Raw genomic sequence first — 24,307 nt, 5'->3', positions numbered from 1 at the left:
GCAGTATCTACTGGAAAAAAAATCTGCTTTCATTCCCTAATTTCTGATGTGCCGTTAACTCAGAGGGACGGAAGTAAGAGCTTACAGAGCAGTCTGAGTTAATATAAAATAAGCTGATGAAGGTTACATGGAGCTGGCCACATGAAAATTGAAAAGCCTTAGAGAACGTTGTGAGGCTGAACGTTTTTGACAGTTTTTGAAGTAACGATTTTTGAACAAAGACCTTCCAAAGGAAGGAGGAGCTTTATTTTTTTATTTCAGTCCGCTTCAACCAGATGGAGAAATACAAGACAAAGTAAAGAGAAGTTTCTCTATGGGCTCAGTAACATTTGGCCTTAAATTACTGTGGCCTGTCCTAGGGAGCCTGTGTGCTGTGTTGGGGTTCTGTTAAAACTGGATGCGGCTGGAAAGACTTGCCTGCGTCCTTGCAGTCGCTATCCCCTTAGTGCCTTGCAGCAATAACAGTTGTAGTGAGAGTTTAGATGTGTTTGGCTGAGCCAAATAGTGTCACAGAAAGAAACAAGTGCTTGAATTTGAAAACGTAAGCACGGAACGTAAGGATCAGCAATGCTTAGCCTCAAAGCTGGGTTAGATTAAAAAGTGACCCTGTAAAACTTGAAGCTCAACCAAAATCTTGCACAGCCATGAGAGGTGCAGAGAGCAGCTGAGGGCGTATTTCCATCAAGCGTTTAAACTGGAAAGAATTGACAAAACGTGCCAAAGCAGATGAGGAAAGTTGACGTGAAAACTTTTTGAAGCAAAACTCCAGACTGTCCGCTAGCTTTTCTGTAGACTGTTGAAATCGTTCCTGGTTTTCTGGCACTGGAGTGATAACAGTTTGCACAGTTAAGACACCATGCTTGTGGCTTTATTGCATTTTAGTGCAAGTACTGCAGAACAAAAGTAAAGCAGTTTGATGTAATATGGATGTCTATTTGCACTCCTTCTAAGATAAACATTAGGCAATAACCATTTCTTTAGAGCCTGTGTATTGTTCATATGATTCTCTCTCTTGTATAACAGCTCATGTTCATCAACATGATACATTCCTGCCTGATTTTCCAGTTCTGTCTTTCACGGAGGATATTCTTTTCTTTCTCTGATTGCTTTTTCTTCTTAGACCATTACTCTAGTTGATAGCTTCAGGTTATCGTTGTATCCCATCTCCCTCTCCAATAAGCCTATGATTGATACTAATCTTCCTCGTGGGACACGTTTATAGGATGCAGGATAGAAACTACTCTCTAAATCTTAGCTTTATATGTGCTGACAATTTGCAAGGTTGCACCTTATATTCACTTCAGGTGGCTTAGGGGAAAACATCAGCACCTGGTAATTGTGCTTCCAAATAAGAAGAGAAATGCGCTCCGTGGACTAAAAGTTATCTTGTTGTTCAGTCTCCTGTGCTGCTTCTGCTTGTATTTTATGTAGCTAGAAAGGGCTCAGCTTCTATAGGTGATCGATGTCCTGTAACCAAACTCGTGCCTTTTCTTTCCAGTGAGAGGAGCCATATTTTAATTAATCTAATGGAAGCTGTGACTAGCAGGCAGTCCTCTGAAAAAGAGTTAATGTGCCAGAAAACACTTCACACAAGCAGAAGACTCTTCATTGACTAATGTGCTTAACGGTACTTTTTCTAAGAAAATTATCCCAGTGAAAGCTTTATGGAGTGCATTTGGTTTTCTGTTTTTCTTCTCATAATATAGCCTCATGTTTTGAAATGGAATTAGAAATGCCTAAGGACCTTTTGAAAATAGAATTACTTCTTTACTACGGGTTTTGCAGATGCCCATCAGTATAGAATGGAAAACAGAAATATTCCATTCCTTGGAAGAATAACACCTAGGGCACTGTGCTCACTGGTGTGATGAATGCGTTTGCTGAAGTGTGCTTGTTTCACTGTTTCTGCTTATCAAATATCTGAAGGAAGAGTCCAGGTATATAAGTAACTCTGAAGAATCAATGGGAAATGAAGGTGCTAATGTTTCCACAACATTTGCATATTCAGGCTCCACAGCCCAAGAAACAAAGAGAAGTGGTAAGAAATTCATTTGTTTTATCTTTTATCTTTTTTGAACAGACATGCATTTATCTTTACGAACAGACTCGCCAGACCTTTTTTGAATTGCAAAGTTTTGCTGCAAATGCTTGTTATTTGGATTTGCATAAGGATTAACAATGTTGGGCAAGTGGTATCTCCTCACCCTTTCTGTTTACTTGTGTGATATCAGTCACCGCGATGCAGTTTGCAAGGCAATCAGTGCCTTTAGTTCAGTGGATAATGCAGTTTGTTTTCATGGCAGATTCTTTAATGTTCCAGAAGTCTAGTTCAATAAAAATTATGAATGTATTTGCCCGGGGGATTTCTTCCCCCTTCTTTAGGAGCTCTCTGTACCTACTAGCATCAGTGTTAAAGAATGAAGATGTATGAAACTTGAGGGGAAAGTCTGAGCTGCCACACAGATTGGAGAAATTTAGCTACACTCCCTATCTGAATATACGTGTGAAAATGTCACGGTCAAAGCAAAATGATCTCTTAGATCAGTACTTGGCACCACAAAATCAAAACTCCCAGAGACTTGAAAAGGGTGGGTACCGCACCAAGTGGAAGATGGTTGAAGTTCAGAGCATTTGAAGTGTTTCAGTCTGGTTTTTGTTCCAGCTTTTTGTGCACAGAAGTGTTACCTAAAATATCCCAATACGCATCTGAATTATCGTTCAGTTTAAGAGCATCATTTCATAGTGTGTCAAGTGGATGGGACTTGAAAAATACCAAAGCAAAACTCTTTGTGCTTGTATGTTTTTTCATTCTCGATTCTTTTCATATTATTATGAAAGCACTGTTCCAACATCAATATATAACAAAGCAAAAATTATCAGGGGACTCGCATTATTTTCACAGGATCACGTCTCCCTGAGCGCTTGCGTTGTGGAAATCACTTCTGAAGTGCACAGCTGTACCTCACTAATGAGACAGCCCGAGCCCCCAGCTTGCTGCATTGACTTACACAAGTTACTACGCAAATGTGAAGCTTCAGGGTTTCTATTCTACTTTCAGGTTATTGTTGGGAATTTCTCAAAGAAAAGCAGATTTGGCCTTACAGTCATCAGTCCTCTAGGAAAAAGAGGAACGATATGCATAGCTTGCTCGTGAGGGATGGGTATAATGGCAAGAGAAGCTTTGTGCCTTGAGCAGTGCTGAGTGATGGGCTCACAAGAGCCGGTGCAGCCATATGATGTGCCAGCAATGGGCTGGGTGTGCCCGGAGCTTCTGCAGAGGTTGGGGTGCCCGTTGTGACAGCAGGATTGTCCTCAAAGCCTCTGGGAGAGGAGGACTGGGAGGGCGCAGCCAGCCTAGTGAAGCCATGGGCCTGAGCCAGCAGCTCGTGGGAAACCTCAGCACTGCTCAAGGCAGCGAGAAAGTAAAAAGTCAGAACTAAAGCTGCCAGGACAAAATATTGTATTACTGGAAATGCATTAATTAGTGTTGTTGCCGGTGGCTCATGACCCAGCAATCAAGAATAAGCCATGAGTAATAAATTACATTGAACATGAGGTGAACACAGGGTTCATTAACATCACGTAGGAAATGCTGATGAAGTCCTGTGCGCGAGGCAAGGAACATAAAAAGCAGATACGGAGGTACCGTTCAGTGTCCCCAGCTAGGCTGTTGGGCCTAGGCCAGGCACAGTGGGCACTGGGTAGGGAAGATGTGAAACTCCTGCCAATGAAATTATCTACTGTATTAACAAAAAGAGAAAGCTAGACTAGCTCGCTTTCTCCTGAACCAGAACAACTGTTTCTTGTAGTGCTTATGTGTGCTTTTTTAACCATTAATATAGCCCTATACTGAATTAATTCAATTGAAAATGGCAACAGTTTTACTTTCCATTTCTAGCGCTGCTTTTACTTCAGCAGTCAGTTTGGGAGCTCTTGCAGGGGCGGTTGTTGGTTCAGTAATACAGTTCGGAGAGTTAATATAGACTGAATAAGCCCTATAGTTTTCATTCCAGATGAGGCAGAAGATAAGCATACTGGTGCTGACTAACATGATGCTGTTATAGTGCAAGAGAAAAACATGGCTGTCAAGTACTTTATTGATATTTTGCACTTGGAGTCTCAAGTGCTTAGTTAAAGGTCACTCATCCAAAAGGAATTTGGATATTCTTTAACCTTTTTTGGTCTCTCTTGCTCTCTCCCAATACACTTTGAACTCATCTGTAATATTTCCAGATGGATCTCTGAGGAAATGGTGGTGTTGATGAACTGACAGGTTGACTTTTCCTGTCGGACTCAGTAATGAGGTGTTCTTTGGTCCAGAAGATTTATTTGTTTGGCTTTGGTTTTGTTGTGCTTTGTTGGCCAGGTCATCATTGCCATGGTAAAATGCTCTCATTTTTTTTATTTATAGAAGGGAAACTTTTATACTACTGGTAATGGAGCGATCTGAACCCAGGGGTCTTGAAAGCCGGTCATTAAGTACTCGTTATAGGAAAAAGTGTGTTTTCCAGTGTTCTGATTTTACTGAAAGGAATCGCTTTGTTTTCTAAATCTGAGTTTTAAAATCAAAAGACTACTATAAGAAAAAAAGACCATTTGATTTCATCACAAAGAAAATAATTTTATCTAAGAGTAACATATTTTGAATCGGGAATAACATTTTTCCATTGATTTTTTTTCAAGCAATAAAGTGTCTGAAAATAACATTTTTCTATCATTGGACAGCATAGATTTTAAAGTCAATAACAGAGCAGATTGCCTCGAATTGCGAAATACAGAAACAACTATGGCATTGCTTTTGTTTCTGTTTGTCTGTAGGTACTAAACAAATCAGAGGTGTGTGATGGAGCAACAGGACTTACTGGGCTCTAATCTGTGTCAGTGACAGTGGCCAGGAGTCAGTGTGGCCCATGACACCCGGAGCAGCGCAGGGTTGCACTCGTTATGGCCATCCGGGTGCTGTTACGGGGTTCACCAGATCCCAGCAGGGTTCCCCGGCTCCCATCATTCCCTTGGGATAGTCTGGCCATCCTGGAAGAGTTCCAGTACATTTTGCAATCTTCTGGGGTTCTAGCACTGGGAGCTTGCTGTCTTGGAACCTCTTTTCTCTCTCTCTCCATATGTATTATATATTTAGCTGGCTGAAACTGGGAGGTAATTTGGCCAATTTATATGGCTGATACTTGGCTTGCTCGCTAAGTGCCCTGTCAGGTACGCATGAGAATGTGGCTGCTTTTTGACAATAGGTACCGTTACGTCAGCAGCTTTTACACGTGTGGTATATTTCAAGGTAATTAATACAGATGCCATAAAACTTACCTACCTCTCACCCCATCCCTTTTCTGGGCATTTTGAAGCAAGGCTCATGAAGTAAGGGTTGCATCGCCTACACGAAATAGAACTCGTGTCATGGGTCTGCTTTCTCTTTGTCCAAATATCACTGTAATAATTACTGTAACAGAGAGCTTTCTGTAGAGTTAATGTTCTTCTGGCTTAATGGCCCCTGGTTATTTTCAGGCCATCAACTTTTCCCCGCTGGTCATCAATCCCAAAGAACTGCCTTGTGCCTCCATTATTATTGCTTAAGTAGATGACATTTCTGGTGCTACCGCTGCCTCCCAATGAGACGATATTACAGCCAATAGCTTTTCCCCCCCTCCTTGCTTTCAGTATTGTCAGAGCATTATAAACAGCTGGTAGGAGAATGTTGTGGCTGGTGGCTGTGAATGCCTCTGACAGTTTTTAGGTGTGAGTTTTGTAGATCTTGGCTGAAAGAATCTGAGTGAGGTGAGTGAAAATGACTTGCCTGGAGCAGCTACGCGAGCTCAGCCCCTATGCATCATTCAAGAAGTAGCTGGGCAACAGCCGAATGTTTCAGTCTAAAGACTTTTTCCCAGAAGGAACAGTTTTCAAACAAGATCTGGGACAGATGTTTTGTGGGGTGTTAAAGTTTATCATCATCTAGCAAACATTGACATCCCCCTCGCTCCAAATTTCCACAGCTCCACTGATGGCCACCCTTGTTTCCTAACAACTCATGGATTCTCTGGCAGACTTCTAAAAGAAACAAGAAGGTTGTAGCTCAGTAGGCCAGAAACCAGCAGTGATTGTTTAGGTGAAAATGTCTTGCTATGTGGATATTCAAACCCATGTGAGTTAACATTGGTGCTCACTACATTTCCTTTAACCTCATTAGCACTTCATCTTGCTTTCCCAAGCATGATGGTGGAGGGGTTAGTTCACCTTAGAGCCTTTTGCTGGGTAATTCATCAAAGTGGCAGATGAAAGCTTAAAGGAAAATGCATGTAAATACTGCATTAGGAACCTTGGCTCACAAAGGCATGAACATTTCTACCCATATCATTAGCTCTGGATTACAATCTGTATATGTGAAAGAAAATGGACTGTTGTTTGGGGAAGGTGGAGATACAAAGCTTACTGATTGTACCATAACGCAAATTGTATGGTTTAGTTATTTTGTCTTTAATTAAAAAGCACTTCATCATTCATTAGCTGTTCTCATAGAAAATAAGCTCAGACTGCAAACACTTATTACCTTCAGAATTAAAATCTAATTACTTCAGTAAAACACCCCCTTCAAATGCTAGGGGCCAACGCATTTTCAAACAGGGACTGAGATTATCTCAGACTTGGGTTGTGTTTTCTTTTCAGCTTTAGAGTTTTCAGCTGTGCGTCACAGCACACTGATTTGATCATTTGATTCCCACATACATGCAGTTGATACTAATTGTAATTATATGTCACCATAACTTCTTGTCAGTGCTGATAAACCTGTGTTTGTAATGGCGTGAACAAGGAGCTGCCGTGCAGAGCCACGGGGTTGATCTTGAGCTGCCAAGGCCTTCGTTGTCAAAGACGGTTTGGTTGCCAGTGATTGTTTTTTTGGAGCCAATGAATATTGTCACCTCCTTGGTACAATACAGGGCCAGTGCCACGGGGCAGGAGATGACTCCTTTCAGCACGGTGTGTCTGATGTGGGGCCTTTGGAATCAACCATGCCTGTTACTCACCAGGAAGGTATTGGAGTGCCACTCTTTATGGTTTAGGATGAGAATAAAATTCTGGTGGACATCCTTAGGGAAGAAGATCAGTAGATCCAAATGATCAGAATGGCCTTCCCAAGCCCCTCAGACTGGTGAGCAACCACATTTCGGTCTATTTGCCTTTTAAATTTCTTTTTTTTTTTTTTTTCCAAAAAACCAGTAAGATACACACTCTGTTCTGTAACCTGATGTTACTGGTCTTAAATACTGCAAGATATTGTTTCATGGAAGGTCACCAAGGCATACCTTCAGTCAGTCTTTACCTTCAATTAATTGTATTCTTGTTAGAAAGCAGCACTTGGGGGATACTGTTGACCTTTGCGCCTTTTTAGTTCTCATGCTGAGCAGCAGATACACTTACATACTTCTCTTATTCATATCTATATTGGTGGCATACATCAGTAATATGATTTATAATGCATTTTCATTTTCATGAAAGCTTGTTTTACTCTCCTGATTCCATTAGGTCAGACGCTCACTGTACAGGCACCTCCTGTTCCATTTTACGGTGTCACTTTTAAATGTGACCTGACATGCTAGAAAAAGTGCAGTGCTCCAGCTCAGCGTCATGTAAAATATACGCAGATGTTAATGAGCAGCTCTGGCTGTTGAACCACAAAGGAGGTACAGGAGCATGGCAGTGGTCATGGTGTGGAAGGACTGGACCAAGGTATAACTCCCGTTAGCAAAATGTCCTGACCCCAGTGTTGAAAAGCTATTCACACTTGCGCTTATGGGGACTTACTTACAATTCATTATTTGCTGAAAAAAAGTGGAGGAAGAGGACTCAAAAAAGACTCTGATTATAGCTCATTTATGGCACATGGAAGAAGTACAATCCCGTGCAGCTGGGAAAAGTATAGAAGCTGTTGTGATTACTGTATATGGCACAGCAGTGGAAAGGAGGATTTAAACAGTGGACTTAACTCCACAGGGGAACTTTAAGGGCTATACACCTGTACCACATTTTCCCCATTACAAAATCTACAGGTAATGCAGCCCAAGTTATTTGGGGAGAGTGCTGGGTGAGATTCATGTGAAGTCCTCTTGAGATTTTTACTGTAAAATATGCCATGTTCACGTAAAATACAGTTATCATGTAGTGAAAGGGAAGATGTTTATGGCTAATTTTGAAGCCTGTCTGTCTTTGCAGCCTTTAAAAATGCACTGCAAGAGTTGTGCGTTGGTAACCAGCTCTGGACACCTTCTGGGAAGTAAACAAGGTGACAGAATCGACGAGACCGAGTGTGTAATACGAATGAACGATGCACCTACTCGAGGTTACGGAAAAGATGTTGGAAACAAAACGAGCGTTCGAGTCATTGCACACTCCAGTATTCAGAGGATTTTGCGGAATCGCAATGAACTCTTAAATATGAGCCACGGTGCTGTGTTTATCTTCTGGGGTCCCAGCAGCTACATGAGGAGAGATGGTAAAGGCTTGGTGTATAATAACCTCCAGCTGATGAATCAGATACTGCCTCAATTAAAAGCATATATGATTTCTCGCCACAAGATGCTTCAATTTGATGACCTTTTTAAACGGGAAACTGGGAAAGACAGGTAAGAACTTATGTGGATACATTTGGGGGGGTGCCATACAGTAGTAAAATAATGTAGTTTATATACACCGATTGCAGATATGCTCAGAGGGACCATCAAACCCATTAAATCCTCTGCCTCCTGAGCTATAATGTGGTATGACAGGCCAAATAACATCACTCATAACATATGTAAAAAATACGCATCGAAATAATTTGTATGGAGTATTGCCTCATCAAGTTAGAATACCAGAATCTGGATGTGCTGTTTATACAGCTGAGGAGGTAGGAGCTGTTTAAATCTCACTGTAGAGTAATATACCTGCAAGGATTTTTAACCAATTCTGAAAAAAATCAGAACGGATAGGTTATGTTTTCTTATAGAGGAAGTGCCACCGTTCAGTGAATTATAATAGCTGTTTATTGAATTTAAGCCTTCTTGGAACAGTGTAGCTGTAAAGCTTTTTGTAAAACAAATACACATTAGTCATACGTTAGGTGCTTCAGAACAGTTGATCTTATATTTCCAACTGGGAAAAGGAAAGTTATTACGATAGTTACATCTTTATGAGACTGTTTATGATTTGTAGGTGGATCTTCAAATCAAATTTTTAATAAGCGACCCACTGCAGGACTTCAGCATTTTCACATATAATGTTCAAAAATGGGCATTTAAACCAAAGACTTCCTAGCAAGAAATACATTTATTTTAAATGAACTCCTTTTTTTGTGTGTGTATTACAGATACTGCTGTAAAAGTGTAACAGGGTCCCCACTTAAGTACCAATGAAGAATTAGGTTTATTGTGCAGTAACTCATTATGAAATTTTGTATCTAACTTCATGAATACTTACACATAGACACCAAAGCCTGAAGCTGGGCTAGATTCTCTTCAAAGGAGGGAGGACTCAAGAGCACAGACTTTATTTTTCCGGGCTGCACAATGAAGTTGAACCAGTGTTACAGGAATCTGTTTTATCCTCGTAGCTGACGGTGACTCTTTGCTTGGCATTTGCTGTCTTTGTCTGTCATACCACACATGGTTTCCTTGCAGAGTTCTGTTCAGTTATAGTGGATCAAACTATGTATCTAAATTCTTGACCAACTCACACTAACACTAGAGCCCACAGTAACTTGGTCAGTTTCTTACCATTAAAGGTCCTTTGCATCCTCAAATCAGTGCTTGTGGGTCTCTGCCAGACTGTGCCAGAACGAGAAGGACAACAAGGGGTGAGAAGGTTAGAATCTATGGGAATTAAGCATTTGAACCTTTCAAAAAAAGTGCAAAGGATCATCTGTATGGGCAGTATTTACAAAGGCATTATAGTTAAAACAGCTGCAGTTGCACTGTACCATGGGCCACCATCTGCCCTGCGGGTCAGACCTGCACACATGGAATGCACACAGCCACCTCCTTCCCAGGATTACTTTGCCACTGTAAGACCACACATCCAGGCCTGAGTTTTGAGGAACAGTTAGTTCATCCGCTCTGCTTCTCTCTGGCCAGTTCTGCCATGGGGAGCCAGGGTCCTGTTCCTTTCCTGACACTTGCTGTGCAATTCTGAGCGAGCTGCTCGTCCTGGTTCTCGTTCTGCATGTCCTATGCAGAGCAGGAGGCCTATAGCTGTGCATGGGAGCAAAGCATTTCTTTCTCTGCACAGGCAGGCTCAGTCTTGGCTCCTGGAACAGTCTCAAGGCATCTGAGACATTAATGACATTATAACAAGTTTATAGTGGACTCAGTCGTGGGCTCCCTGAACTCCCAGTGCAAATCGAGGGCACTTGGATCCCAGCGAAATTCAGCCTCATGAACAGGTCCTGTTGCTTTTAAGAAATTGCAGGCTCTGCTGTGTATGAACTGCTCCTTTTAGAGGGCACACCCAGCATACTTGAAGAACTAAGAAGATTAAAAAGGGAGATGAAAATAAATGAATAGGCAGCACAGAAAAAGAGAGTGAAGATGAAAAGAAACACAGGTAGGAAGGAATTTGTAAGGGAAGAAAATGTATGTAGCCGTGGGGGTAGGAGCAGAACATTGTACAGCCCAGAACGTTGCTGTTCCCTGGGAGGTTTCTGCTGAGCTCTTGACATTAGTGCCTGCAAAAAACAAAGGAGGGAGAGAGAAGCCTGACTGCAAGGTTACAATAATCAAACCATTCACTTCTGTATTGAAAATGATGAGAAAAAAGGTAATTGGAGGTATTGTGCTTTTCAAAAAAAAAAAAAAGCTGATTTGGAAATGAAGGGAAACCTTCAGAAAACATTGTCAGTTAAATAGTATGGTGAATGACAAAGGCTGCAGAGCAATATACTTGGTATTATAAAGTAACCGTACTTGAAAATAACTTTATAATTGAATAAGGGTACATTAAGAAAATATGATTCAGAACCAATATTACAGTAATTAGATAAAGGAAGCATAAATGAAATAACTGCAGGAAGAGTATTTCCATAGAGATTATAAATGAGATTTTGGTGGAGCAGAAAGGCCTTTAATTGTAATTTAGTGTGCACTACAGAATTATCAGCACAGTGTGTTAGTTCATCGTATAAAAGAGTATCTGATAATTTCCCCTAATAAGCACATGACAGTTCTTCATATTCTTTCATTACAGCTGATTAGGTATAAAAACAGTATTCTTTTGTTGGACCCTTGTTCAGATCTTTTATGAAAAGAAAAGACACTGTAACCCTGTTTGTATAGCGCTGTCCTACACACATGGTATTTAAAGAGGCCAAAGTGGCACGTGAATAAGTTTTTAAATCTTTCATTGTTTAGCTTTTAAGCTACTTTATTTAAATTAATTTCTTCTCCTATTAATGGAAAACGCTAAACTACAGCGTAAGTGCAAGCAAAAGAAAACTAACTCAGCAGACAGTGGAGCCAGGTTGCCTGACCTGTGCAAAGCCCGGTCAGTTTGGTCATGGTCGATATAACTGCTCCCTCCGTTTTGGAATGCGAGGTCGTAGGCACTAAAACAGTGGCCTTGTGGCTCCGGAGTACTCTGAGCCTGAACGTGTTCCTGAATTACCCAGATACGTAGGTTCAGAAACCCACAAGTGGGAGAAAAGCGAGTTTTTTAGGCTTTTCCCTACATTTCCCTTTCCTAATAATTTTGAGTCAAGATTATTATTTACTGTTTTGGATTGTTGCAGTGCCTGAAGGCCTCTGCTGAGATTATGACCCAGCTATGACATGGTGACAAATCACACCACCACCTCCCAAGCTTAAGTGCAAATTCAGAAAATAAATAAGGTCTCATAATTGGAACTAATGAGATGCTTAAATCATGTAATTCTCCAAATGCTAGCTTTGCCTGAAAGTCTTTATGTCAGGAGCAGTAAAAATGTACTTTTCGGGAGTTCATACATTACCAGGTTACCCACATAGGACAGGACAAATTACCCAGGCTCCCCAGCATCCTTCAGGCATTTTTGGTTAAAGAATTCCCTTATGGTTAGAAGTGCCTTTTAAGCAGCAAGCACTGATACCACCACCTTTTTTCTTTTCCTTTGCAATAGTCTAATTCACCGAGGAAACGGGAAACCTTGGTACAAGGCATTTCTCAGTCTTCCTCCCCCTGCGCCTGTAGGTGAAGCTCGGGCAGCTCTCCCCGGGCACAGCCAGGGAACTAACACAGGACTGGGATCTGTGTGCATGAGCCAGGCGACCACTTACCATTGGTACCTCGCTCTTACACACCCGAGCAATGACAAGCAAATGCTGGGAGGAGGAAACATCACCGCTGCCGTCTTCCTGAGCACCTGGTGTGCATGCTCCATTGAGTGATTACAGGTGTGTATAGGTTACTAGTAGAATGAAGTTTCAGTCACTTCAGGTAAACTTACCAAAAGGTCAGCTAAATATTAACATTGCTGTGCCCCAAATTAATTACAGCAAGGGCAGTTTCTGCATAGATTAGTCCATTGACAGAAAACACTAGCGAAAACCATTAAAGGATAAACAAGCAAACTAGTCTTGGTTGCCCAATCTTCAGAACTTCCACAAGAATGAAGGAAATGCCCAGAAATTGCTTCAAGTATCTCCAGAATTATTTGTCAGCCTAGAAACCTAATTATGTTTTTGCTTTCAGGAAGATCTCCAACACTTGGCTTAGCACGGGCTGGTTCACAATGACTATCGCATTAGAGCTCTGTGACAGGATAAATGTTTATGGCATGGTGCCACCGGATTTCTGCAGGTAGGATTTATTTTGGAACCGTTAGCCAACAGGGTTGAATGTTACAGATAAGTATCTGAATCGTTTTGTTCTCTGCAACATGTGTTCAGTCTTCTTAAAGCAATTAATGAACATGTCCCAAGATCTGATTCTGAAAACAACAAACAGCATTTAATTATGTTATTTAAAATATTTAAAAATTTTGTTTGTAGTGTGGGAGAATTAATCCATCTTGTATGTTTCATTTAGTCTCTGAATATTTATCAGCTAAAAGTAATGCAATAATTGGCATGAAATTAATCTGAAAAAAGGAATACTGGAAAACATTCCTTTTAATTTGTTTTTAGTTTCCTCCTGGTTAATGGAGGAATGTAGTTCTCACAGTGACTACTTTCTGAACTGAACTTTCTATGCAACTCAAATTAAGCTTGTTGTTACCTTTGTCACATGAGAGCTCATCTTCCAGTAAATCAGCTTCCTAAATAATCCCCACCAAACTTTGGACCTGCAGAATAGACGACCAGTCCTGTAATCACCCAGTTTGGTCATGCAGGGTGTGGGTCACACTTGGTAGCAGCAGCACACAGATTCTGTCACTGGAAGCTACGTGACCCTTCACGCTCTTGTGTGAAGTAAGAGCTTGTGCACATTTTAGGGCTGCGTTGTGCCCCCAGCTGTATTCAGAACTCAGACCCAAGGTGCTGGTGATGGATCCGGGACAGAGGGAAACAATCTTCAGGACTTGTGGTCCTGGACCAGAAATGTTAGCCACATGATTTAAAACACTGATCCCACATTTGTTTTACATCAGCCATCTTTATGCTGACTTAAGTATCACCTGTCCATCCATTACCAGGCCTAGCACTCTGGCCCTTGTCCTGATCCCATTTGCAGTGTGAGGTGACCCAGCAACACGCAGAGCTGGTACTGGCAGTCTGGAACGATGCATTAGTGTAACGTTCCATCACCTGCTCACAGATCCCTTTTCCTAAGAAGCACTTGCTTGAATTTTCTATTGCAAATGCAGTGATCTCACCGAAGTCTGGTTCCCCGAGTTAGTCAAATGCCTTTCAGGGGCAAGGGGAGCGAGGCTGCAGTGACAGCTTAGCTCATCTATCAAAGACCAGGACTGCTTTGACTTTCTTCTAAGCACTGAAAAGGAGTATTTAGGAATCTGCATTTGTCTTGGGCATAAAGTAGAAATCTCTGAAGAAATCACAATATAAAATGTCAACGCTAAATTCCGCTTTGTGAGAATTTCTACAAATTATAACAAAACACTGGTGGTAAGTGCTTTGATGTACTGCCAGATTTCATCATGAATTCTCCAAGGAAAAGAACAAACTAGATCAGATATTCCAGACAACATAAATACCTTTGAAAGCATTTCAGTTCCCCTGTCATTTGAGTTGGCCAAGACACACTTCTTCAGCTTCTCTAAGTAGCTGGTCTGTCCAACTCCAGAAGTGGCTGGATTCCCATGGCACGTGGAGGTAATTCGTAAATAAGCCGATGATCTAGACACACAGAAGACAGCAATTCACTGCAATGCTCAATCCTAACATTTCAGGCAAAATCAGATTAGGTTAGATATATACTTAATTTAAAAAAAAACAAGTGTTTTTAAGAGGCTAAAATGGTCACTGAGACCTTATAAAAGGCTTTCATAGAATTGATACACTGAAATCAAATGGATATAATATTAAATTATAAGACAAGAAAGGCTATAATCAATCCTGCCATTGATAGATGTAATAATATTTACAGTCTGCATAAAAAAAAAATCTTGAAGATACACTTAGCTGGTTGTAAAAAGGGAAAAGGTAATTTCTTAATCCAAAGAATATAAAGTGTCTTTACCGCAGGTTTGTTCCCCAGATATTAAAGGGGAAAAGTTTCCATGCCTGGAAGAAACTATGCATGAAGATGAATGAAAAGGAAGCTCTTGCCATAAAGTACAGTCAACCTTCCTGGTTTGCTCTTCAGCCACTCGTTAAGAATTCAGGTCTTCCTTTCAGAGAAACAGGACAACAAAGTAGAATAGCAGAAAGAAAGAAATATTCTGTCATTTTAAGCCATATCCCCTGGTTTTCAGTCAGACAAAATACAAATCTATCATTAAAAAAAGACAAACAAACAAACCCCACAACAACAAAGAACCCCACACACCTCTCTTGTGTGTGTGAGATGGTTATAGGTACTTCATTTGCTGTACAACTAAAGAATCGTTGAGATTTTAAAAAAAACCCTCTCTTTAGTTCTATTCAGAATTAATATCACCAAATTTACAGCTTCAGCAGCTACCCATTATTTTTTAAGTATTAATTTGTGGAGTAAGTAATGAGTGTCGGTGATCACTGTCATGGAACTAAATTAGTATCACATCTGTAATGTGAAGGACATCTCAAAGGTATCATGAATATCATACTGTTGATTCTGCTGCAAATTATTATCGTAAGATCATTAACCAAATTGCTTCCTACCCTTGCAGGAAAAATAGTCTAGTGAAGGAGTCTGGAGTACAGACTAAAAGATTCGTCACTATTAATTGCAACGACGTGTTTTAGTTTCATTTCTATTTACTTTCACTGGACATTGATTTTTATAGCTAAACTGGAATTGGTGACCCGATTAGTATAAATTTCTAGTACTTTACAGCAAAGCTATATGTAATATTGAATCCCTTTACTTTGCTACAGACTCGTGCTGTAGTAAGGGTTGATGGCTTTGATATTGCTCTCCTGCTGTTAAATACATTTGACTTGCACACTGCAGAATAAGATGAAAGCTTGTGCTTCCGTGCACATTGCAAAGATTTTGGAGAGCGTGTGCACCCCTCGCTCTTTTGTCACAAGGCAAGCCATCTTACTCTATTTCCAGTGCCCAGGGATGCAATCGCAGCCTTCCCTGGAGCAAGCCAGCATTCCCTCTGCGAGCTCCCCGGTGCAGCCGCTGTGTGCGCAGGACTCGCTCCTCAGCTGGGACACGGAGGACTTTCCTCTTGCCTCCCTAGGTCAGCAGCCAGGTTGGGGTGCACGGATGATGGCACCGCAATTCCCGACGGCCCTGCAGTGCTGCTGCTGTTCTGCGTGGCGGCTCAGCAGCATCGCTGGGAAGGACGCAGAGCAGCATTAATGCAGTTTGTAGTAACTCCGTAGTAGTAACCCCATCCACTGGCCTGGTGGCAGTGAGAGGCAGGTACCTCACACACCAGGAAAACTCAGGGTGTTAGTGAGATGAGCAATCTTTAACCACCCCCCCCTCTTTGTGGGCCTTCTGGAACCCACAGAAACTTACAGCTTAATTCTCAGCCTTTTTTAAACTAATATGAGTAACTTTTGCGCCAATTACGGAGTAACATCATTTTCTTATAAAAATCTCATTTGACTGCCAGGCCATTCCCCATCTGTGATAATTTGCCTGAAAATTGGCATTTGAAATCCTTTAATTTATTCCTTTGGGCACAGCTTTTAAATCTAGTGTTTTCTTACCTCCCTCTTTTCCCTCTCAATTGCTTTAAATCAAGTGCAAAGCAGCAGCTGTTAGTTACATTTCCTGGGGCAGATGAGGGGCTTGATGGAAGAAGGGGGTGCTCACAGTATTGCAGACTCTATGGGAGAGTCATGCCCTTTGGTCCGTATGCCTGGATCTCACCTCCTTACCTGAATAACTTAATAACAAAACGAGTAAATTACTTGGAAAACAGGGCTAGTACGGAGGTGAAAGATACGGGAGCCTGAGAATAGAAAGGCAAAAAATTATCCAGAAATCTTCATAGTCCTGGCACAGCAGCTTGCCCATCACTCAACATATTAATGACACTTTGTTCACCCTTCTAAAATACGAGTTATTTTACAAAGCACATGAGTACATACAGTTTTAGTGGTTTGATTTATAATGGCTCCTCATTTGGAAAGGAAGAGGTTGGCCAGAATGTGATATGGGCTGGCCTTGTTTTTCTGCCTTGTTCCTTTTGAGGCAAACACAGTTTGCTGTATTTTCAGATTTCACTGTGGGTGGATCCCATCTGTGGGAAAATGTGCACTGAAGTGGCAAACAGTGCATGACTGACATTGGGTACAAGCACTTAGAGGGTTGCGGTGCTGGCAGGATCCTAGGCAAGAAGAACAGCATATTTTACAGAGGAACTTTCCTAGATTCCTCCCAGCTGCGATATTAATATGCATGCAAAGTCTGACAAAATACTGATTAATGTCCAGTATCAGTCAGTGATAAAACAGCATCTGTTTTAATGTTAATAAATGAGGTGGCAAGCAATTTCCGTACAGAAATTACTCATGCATTTCATTTGCTGGTGACACAAGCTAATTGCAGAGTTAGAAGATAACACAGTACAGTTAATTTGGGTTACAGTGTAGTTACGCAAGCCAGAGTTCACATCCAAACCTTACTAGCATGCAATCTAGGGGAAACCAGAACTCCCACAAAAGGAGAAAGACTTCAGACAAGAGGTTCTAGGTATCTAACTGCGTTTCACAGTTCCTAAATCCAAAACGTAACATTTGGAATTTAGCCTCGAAGCCTGTCCGCTGCAGCGTGGTCTTGCAGAGGTCTAAAGGCAGCAGCATTTTCATTTTCGCATTGAATTCACCCCCAGTTCAGCCAGCAGCCGTGCTCACAAGCCCTGGCAGCACCCATCAGGGGATGCCTGAACCCAGCGGGGTGCCTGCACTGCGCTCCTGTGCCTCCCACCGGCCAGGCCCTGTGCAGCAGGTGCTTCTGGGCTGTTTCTGATGGGATGTTGCACAAACTACAGTGCCTCATTAAAGGCTGCAGCTAAGAGCATCCACTTAGGATACCTGGTGTTAGCTTCAGAGCCTTTGATGTAATGTGGAATCCCTGGCTACAGAAAAAAAATCCATTGCTAGAATATCCACTGGTAGAATCCTGGTAACATAAGAAACGAAGCACGTCCTGGGAGGTACAGACTTGAAAACGTTGCTTCAAAGAGGTAACAGAAGTGTGTAACCTGAAATAAATACTAAGCAGAGTGATGGAGAAGACAGAGGACCATTACCGAGCCTTCTCTCTTTCATCTCTCCCTCTGATCCACCTACCCCCTGTGCCTGTAGACTTCGGGGTTTGTGCGGAGAAAAAAATTGACCAGCATTCCTATTAGATCCTCTGTGAGAAATCTTACTCGAGTTGTCACTACCATCCATTATTGCTAATTTCAGCGTACAGCAAAGGAATAGGGAAGAGCCATCCAGCGAATCATTTCCTGCAGCAGAGGGGGGATCCCAGCCAAACCTACCTGGTGCTGTGAGGGCAGAACTGGGCCCTCAGCACTTACCTGATTTCTACTGCGTTGGTTCAAAGTCTGTTGGAGATAACGATTTCAACTTCACTAATCCACCAAGCAGCACAGATTTACCCTTGAGACCACTTCCAGCTTCAGTGCAGAAAGGAAGAGCAGGCTAAACGAGACACAGAGGCCTATTTGTTTAGTGGTTCTTAAGAAAAACACAAATCACATAAATGTATCTTGTTAGATTTACAGTAACCATACATATGATTTGTTTAAGAGATTATAACAATTGTCCAATGTATCAAAAAAGTATGTGAAAAATTAATTGAAGATTTAGATTTAATAGTTCTAGCTAAAAAAAAAAACATTAAATTTCTATATGAAGGGTATTTTGTACTTTACCAATACGTTTTTTCACTTTTTACTTTCTTATGTATTCCAGTGAGAACATATATAGCAAATTTAGAATCCATCTTATTCTAGAAATGTACTTTTATTGTTATTCTGGTCTTGTAAGATGGATCACCTTGTTGTTTTACCAGGAAGCTAGATTGATTGAATTAAAAACGTTAATCTAGGGTACAAATGGAAAGCAGCAGCAATATCATGCATTACCACTGCATATACAATATGGATAATGGTAAAATAAGGAAAAAGTAGAGAGTTGTGTAGGTGACAGAAGTACACAGCAAAAATAATGACCAGGACAGAATACTGACAGATTGTGGATGCATTCAATTGAAACTGAGCTTAAATATTAGCTCTTCAAAATGAAAATAATCAACTCTGTATTAGAGCTGACAGCTCTGAATCTGCATGAGATTTCTTGCTTTGTACTGCAGTTTAATATAGAGCAGTTCCAAGGCTTCACTAAATGGTCATATTTGGATTAACTTTCCTGCCACTATAAAATAGTGCGTTGGAAGCAAGTGTGGAGATGGGTACAACTGGGTTATTCTGTCTGGGACAGCTGTCTCTCTTCAGATTTATGACAGAAACAGCTCTGTGAGTTCTTGTCAGCCCACAATGCCTGTGCCCAAAGTTAAAACATAATGGGTACGGCTTAACGCAGAGAATAAAACAAAAGGACAATTAATCACTCTGGCTTATTATAATACACGTGTCTTTTGCAGAGTGTAACATCAAAACACCGAGGTTAGAACTGCTAAAATTTCCTTTATCCTAAATAGCTAATTGGTGTTCAGAGTATCCTGTGTGTCATCACAAGTACTGCATCTCCTGCTGGTTAATGCCCATGGGCTCTCAAGGTCAGAAGGATACTATGGTTGAATGGTTTTAATTTCTAGCTTAGATACATGAACATTGCCATTGTAACATCAAAAAGAACTCATTTGTGCATCAGATGTTTGATTATAACCCAGCAACAGCAGATGTGTCACTGACCTGGCAGACAGGCTGGCTGAAGTCCTGCACTCCAAACCTCGAGCACCACGCTGGCGAAGTCCAGCTGAGCTGAGGCGATGCCGATAACCTCCTCCCCTCCATCCTCCTCTTCCCTTGCTTTCTCCAGTTTGTAAATACCTCTGCAATGCTTTCTTACAAATCACAATCCAAACATAAATCTCTTTTAACCAGTTTGCTTCCAATTTCAGAGTAGTAACATAGCCCTGCAGCACTCTCCCTTGGTTTTGAGCTAGTGCTGTCCTTTATTTAACCAGAAGGAGGGGATTAAAGGATTGCAATAGAAAGAGCAAAGAAAACACCTTTGCCCTGTGCCGATTTATTAAACATGCAAGAAAAATACAGCAACCTAGAAATTTGGTTTAACTGGGAGAAAAAGTGGATTTAAGCTCATCAGCTTATTAAAGATAGCATCTTTTCAATCAGTAAAAAAGAACATCTCGGGCTTCCATCTATTTTCTTACTTCCACAGGGATCCTAATCATCTTTCAGTACCTTATCATTACTACGAACCTTTGGGACCTGATGAATGCACAATGTACCTCTCCCACGAGCGGGGACGAAAGGGCAGTCATCATCGTTTCATCACAGAGAAACGCGTGTTTGAGAACTGGGCGCGGACATTCAACATTCACTTTTTCCAACCAGACTGGAAACCAGAACCACTCACTGTAAATCACCCTGAGGTTAAACCGGTGGTCTGAGGGATGGATGCACAAGATGGGAATCACAGTCACCTACTGTACCAGCCTTTGGGGTGCTGGAGCTGCTGGGACAGCGGGGCAGCCTAGAGGAGAAGAGAAACGGGATTTGCAGCTGACAACTGCAGCAACAGTCAGGAAGTTCTGATGAAGGAGAAGCGCATATCAAGAGTACTTATGTCAAACTGTGCATTAATCCAGTATATCGCCTTTTGGGGCCACCTGACTTCCTGTATGTGTATGTGATTTGTGAAGAAACTTGAGTATCATTAATGGATGGTTAACTCATCATGGTTTTTTAAAATACAATGCCACTGAATTTTCATAGTGAAAACTTACGGTATTTATTTAATGGAGGTTTTTATGCAACCTAGGCCAGTATTTTTCTAATTCACAGTTATGTGGTTGTTTATCTTTCATAATCTTTCAAATCCAAAATGAATATTGCTGATGGTTTGAAAGGCCTAGCTTTTTATTTATAAAACTCGTTTGAAAAGTATGATTCTATATAGCATGTAATTAATATTTGATCTGGAAATGTTGCATTTCTTTTAAAAATTTTGGGCACTGTTCCAGCCTAAAGCCTTTAACAGCGAGAATGGTCCCATGTGCAGATCTAGCTAACTTTACATTCCGACATCTCATGTTAATATGAAAATGATAGTGAAAATTCTGTTTGATATTAATGTGCATTTGCTGCTGTGCTATCAAGCTGCTGTTTTCTAATAAGAGGTGGGAGGAAGGAGGGCAAAGTTTATCCAAAGAAGCCACTGGCTCCAGCAGCATACTCTCAATTCAGAGAACAGCATAAGCCCGGAGGGTTGTGTTGCTGTTTTGCCTTTTGTGGTCCTGCAAGAGGCTGAAGGAGCAACGCAAACCAGGTAACAGCTGCTAGAAACAACACGACCAAATTCCTGAAATCAAGAAGTTACACTGCTAGGTACTACAATACCAGCCATACTAGCCAAGAAGATCACAACGCAAAAATCTCTGCCTTTCGCTGTCCCGAGATCATCGCTGATCTCAGAGATTTTGGACTGCACTGAAGTTGGGATGTGAGGAGAGTTTCGTGAGTACAAAATCATCCCCTTTAAAAGAGCGAAGTTACACTCGTGGGTTTTTTGGTGAAGTACACGTGCATGACGAGTCCCTGCTGACCAAGGGGACAGACAGTGCTAGTGCTGTATATGGAACCTCACAGTGTGAATTACCGGGTTACATTTGGCTTGTGAATAAAGAAGATTTCAGTAACAGTCTTATTTTTCCTTTTGCCTCAAAAATATTGAATCTCTCGTTTCCGTGAAGTAATCAGTAGGGGTAACTATTGCATGAAACATTATACCTCAGGTGACAAAAGGTCTCTCTCATTAGATGCATACTAAAGCTAGAACAAAGATATAACCTTAAAAGGTCTAAATCCAAGAAGCTGAACTTCAGAGGTGATATGTAGAATTGGCACCAAACTCACTTAAAACCCATGGTCTTCCTCTTTCCAAAACTGGATAGCAATAGCTGGAGCTGTCCTACAGATAACCCAGTTCTGGGGGGAAAGAAAGTGATCTGCCCTGTCAGGGGGCAGAACAGTGTTACCCCTGTAACACTGCCCGGACCTCCAAGAGCCACTCGTCTTGCTGCAGCCCCCTCCCCACTAGCAGAGAGCAAGAAACTGTGACCTATTATGCCTTAAAGTTACCTTCCTGGCACACACCGCTCAGCATACACACTGAATGCAAAGCTCTATTGCCAATTCCTTGTAACCTGTCTCTTGTCAGCTGGTGTTTAACTCTTCCCCCTTTCAGTGACTGTTTTACTCCTTCTGCTTGAATTCACAACATTCTACAACGAACAGAATGGATTTTGAACTAATGGAAATGCAAATATCCCTTTCGGCATGTGTCCTGGGGTGTGTATCCAGCATATATTGCTCAAATTGATGAACTCTGTCAAATTGATTTACAGATCATTTCTAATGCGACTGCAGGAGATGGCACAGATTGCAGCAGGTCCTCTGATGCCACCATCCTTTTGTTATTTTGTTAGTGATACAATAATAAAAAGTTCTTTTCATTCTAAAGTAGAGCTCCTAGTTTTTCCATTAAGCGAGGGCCGTAGGATGTTTATTCTGAATGTTTAGTTATGTTATTGTTAAAAATAGATCGTTTTAAAATAGATTACACGGACCTACTTTTAGCATTGAGTAGAAACACAGGGACTTGCCAGACTCTCTTGTGCTCCATGTGCTTGGTACCTGTCTGCAAGACTGGTCAATACCAAGTGGATCAGATGAAGCATTAACAATGCGAAAAAGAAACATGGGATAAACTGACATGAACTGTCCTAACAGAGTGAAGCTAAGGGTTGTAAATATTCCTTCTTCAGTTCCTGTTAATAACTATGTGTTATTATCACCCTAACACACATCCAGTCTTTTAAACAAAACAAACACAAAACTCACTTTAGTCTCATCAACGTCCTATGAAGTTTCAGCAAGTTCCCCAATTTAATTACAAAAAGTATGAAGGAATATTTTCTAAGAGTAATTCACACCTGCGTATATAAAACTCACTGCAAAAGGAATTTGATTAAGCCGAGGAAGCAGTGAGTTTTAAATAGGATTGATCATGCAGATTTATGTGGAATATAAATCCAGTCCAAAAGCACAAGTTGTAAGAGTGCAAAAGTAATGTAAATAATTTTTAAAGTGCTGCAATTTTAATTTCCAAATTACTAATGTATTTTTCTACAAAAGCACAATTTTTGAACTACAGCATATCCTGCTACATTTCTGCTTGAAGTGAGGTTTATGGCCTAGTTATAAAACAAACAGATTTATGATAGCAAACGCTGTCAGACCGGAGATCCATAGTGCAGGTAGGCACGGCTGCCGTTCTCTGGTTTGTGCTGTCATCTTATACTTTTCACTATACTTTGATCGATTCACGATCTTCCGTGCACATCATTTCACATATTAAAAACTGTTGCAAAACAGTGTTCACACACATCAGCAGTTTTAAGATCTATGTTACTTTAGTTCTGGACTCCTTGCATACCTTATGCGTTCATGCTTGGCTTCATCAGAGCAGCTGTTTTTCATCTTGAAGAACCGCAGCTCTTACGCCGTGAAACACACAACTGGAACTGAGGGTGATAAAGGGAATCTCTCTGCACCTAGAACAGAAAAATGCGACCGCTGGTTTCTGTTATTTTGGCACAATGGCTGCAAGATGCCCAGCTGACAGCATGACAATACAAAGCAAAACCACCACGCACTGTGAGAGAACTTTCCATGCAAAGTGTTGAAGCACCTCAGAAAGACAAGTTAATACTGTTTATTCCTTACCCAGAAATAGGAAAGGGGAGGCTAAGAAACTTAGCACTGGATTTTAGCGGAGATTCAGGCCTGCCAACAGCTACTCGTGTCTCTAGACACTAGAACACTCAATGGCGATTTCAGATATTATATATGCAAACACAAAACCAGAAGCATAAATTGATACGGTTGTGCAGGAGGTGCTTACCTGGGTCTTGTCCTGCAGTATTTCTCAGGCAAACTTCACAGGAAACTGATTTTTTACCCAAAATATCTCTTAAGGAGGCAAGGACACAATAATATAAATTTAGCTGGAACAACCCTGGGAAATGGGGTGAGTGGAATCTAAGGAGTAAGGAATAAAACACGGTTTGAACTGTCTAGTGGTGCTCCCCTGGAATACGAAGATCAAAGGCCGGAGCTGACAGTGGAACGTTGTGGCTCAATCGCAACAGCTGTCCTGCAGGAGTTTCAATATTCTATAAATCCATCACATTTCCACGAAAACGTGAAAAATTCTGCAAATCACCTCTGACTAATGAAAGTTATTTTATTTGATGCGAGGAGATGTAATATTGTGTTCAATTAAAAACATAGCTGAGGGATAAAAACCAAAACACATAAGGAAAGAAACAGTTCAACGGTGAAAGAGTGCTGGTAAGACAACAACATGTAGCGCAAAAGAGAAGGGTGCACGGGAAAAGTACAGAAACCTTACAGGTAATGATACTTCAGTTCTCCTGGTGCATCAGTTAATACTGATCACTTCTGAGTGTCCAGCTGCCTCCTGCAAGCCCGTATCACGTGTAAGATCTTATA

At 41.2% G+C, this 24,307-nt stretch overlaps 1 protein-coding gene and 1 long non-coding RNA gene across 2 annotated transcripts in view; one reads left to right on the top strand and one right to left on the bottom strand.

The window, feature by feature from the left end:
• ST6GALNAC5 (ST6 N-acetylgalactosaminide alpha-2,6-sialyltransferase 5) overlaps window positions 1-22,252 on the top strand; it is a 72,409-nt gene extending 50,157 nt beyond the window's left edge. Inside the window, exons 3-5 of the mRNA XM_065071318.1 lie at window positions 8,218-8,627; window positions 12,700-12,807; window positions 19,950-22,252. Of these exons, the coding sequence (XP_064927390.1) occupies window positions 8,218-8,627; window positions 12,700-12,807; window positions 19,950-20,181 (750 nt within the window). The 3' untranslated portion in view covers window positions 20,182-22,252. The remainder of the gene's footprint in view (window positions 1-8,217; window positions 8,628-12,699; window positions 12,808-19,949) is intronic.
• Window positions 10,272-15,816, bottom strand: LOC110362943 (uncharacterized). The gene is made up of 4 exons (XR_010474135.1): window positions 15,656-15,816; window positions 14,647-14,797; window positions 14,162-14,303; window positions 10,272-10,502 (listed from the first exon to the last, which is right to left on the bottom strand). It is a non-coding gene; the product is annotated as an uncharacterized LOC110362943 (long non-coding RNA).
• Window positions 22,253-24,307: the final 2,055 nt, after the last annotated feature.

Source organism: Columba livia, chromosome 8 (assembly GCF_036013475.1).
Source record: "Columba livia isolate bColLiv1 breed racing homer chromosome 8, bColLiv1.pat.W.v2, whole genome shotgun sequence".
In the NCBI taxonomy this organism is placed as follows: Eukaryota; Metazoa; Chordata; class Aves; order Columbiformes; family Columbidae; genus Columba; species Columba livia.
The sequence above is the reverse complement of the archived record's forward strand: the minus strand, read 5'-3'. Positions and strand labels throughout refer to the sequence as shown.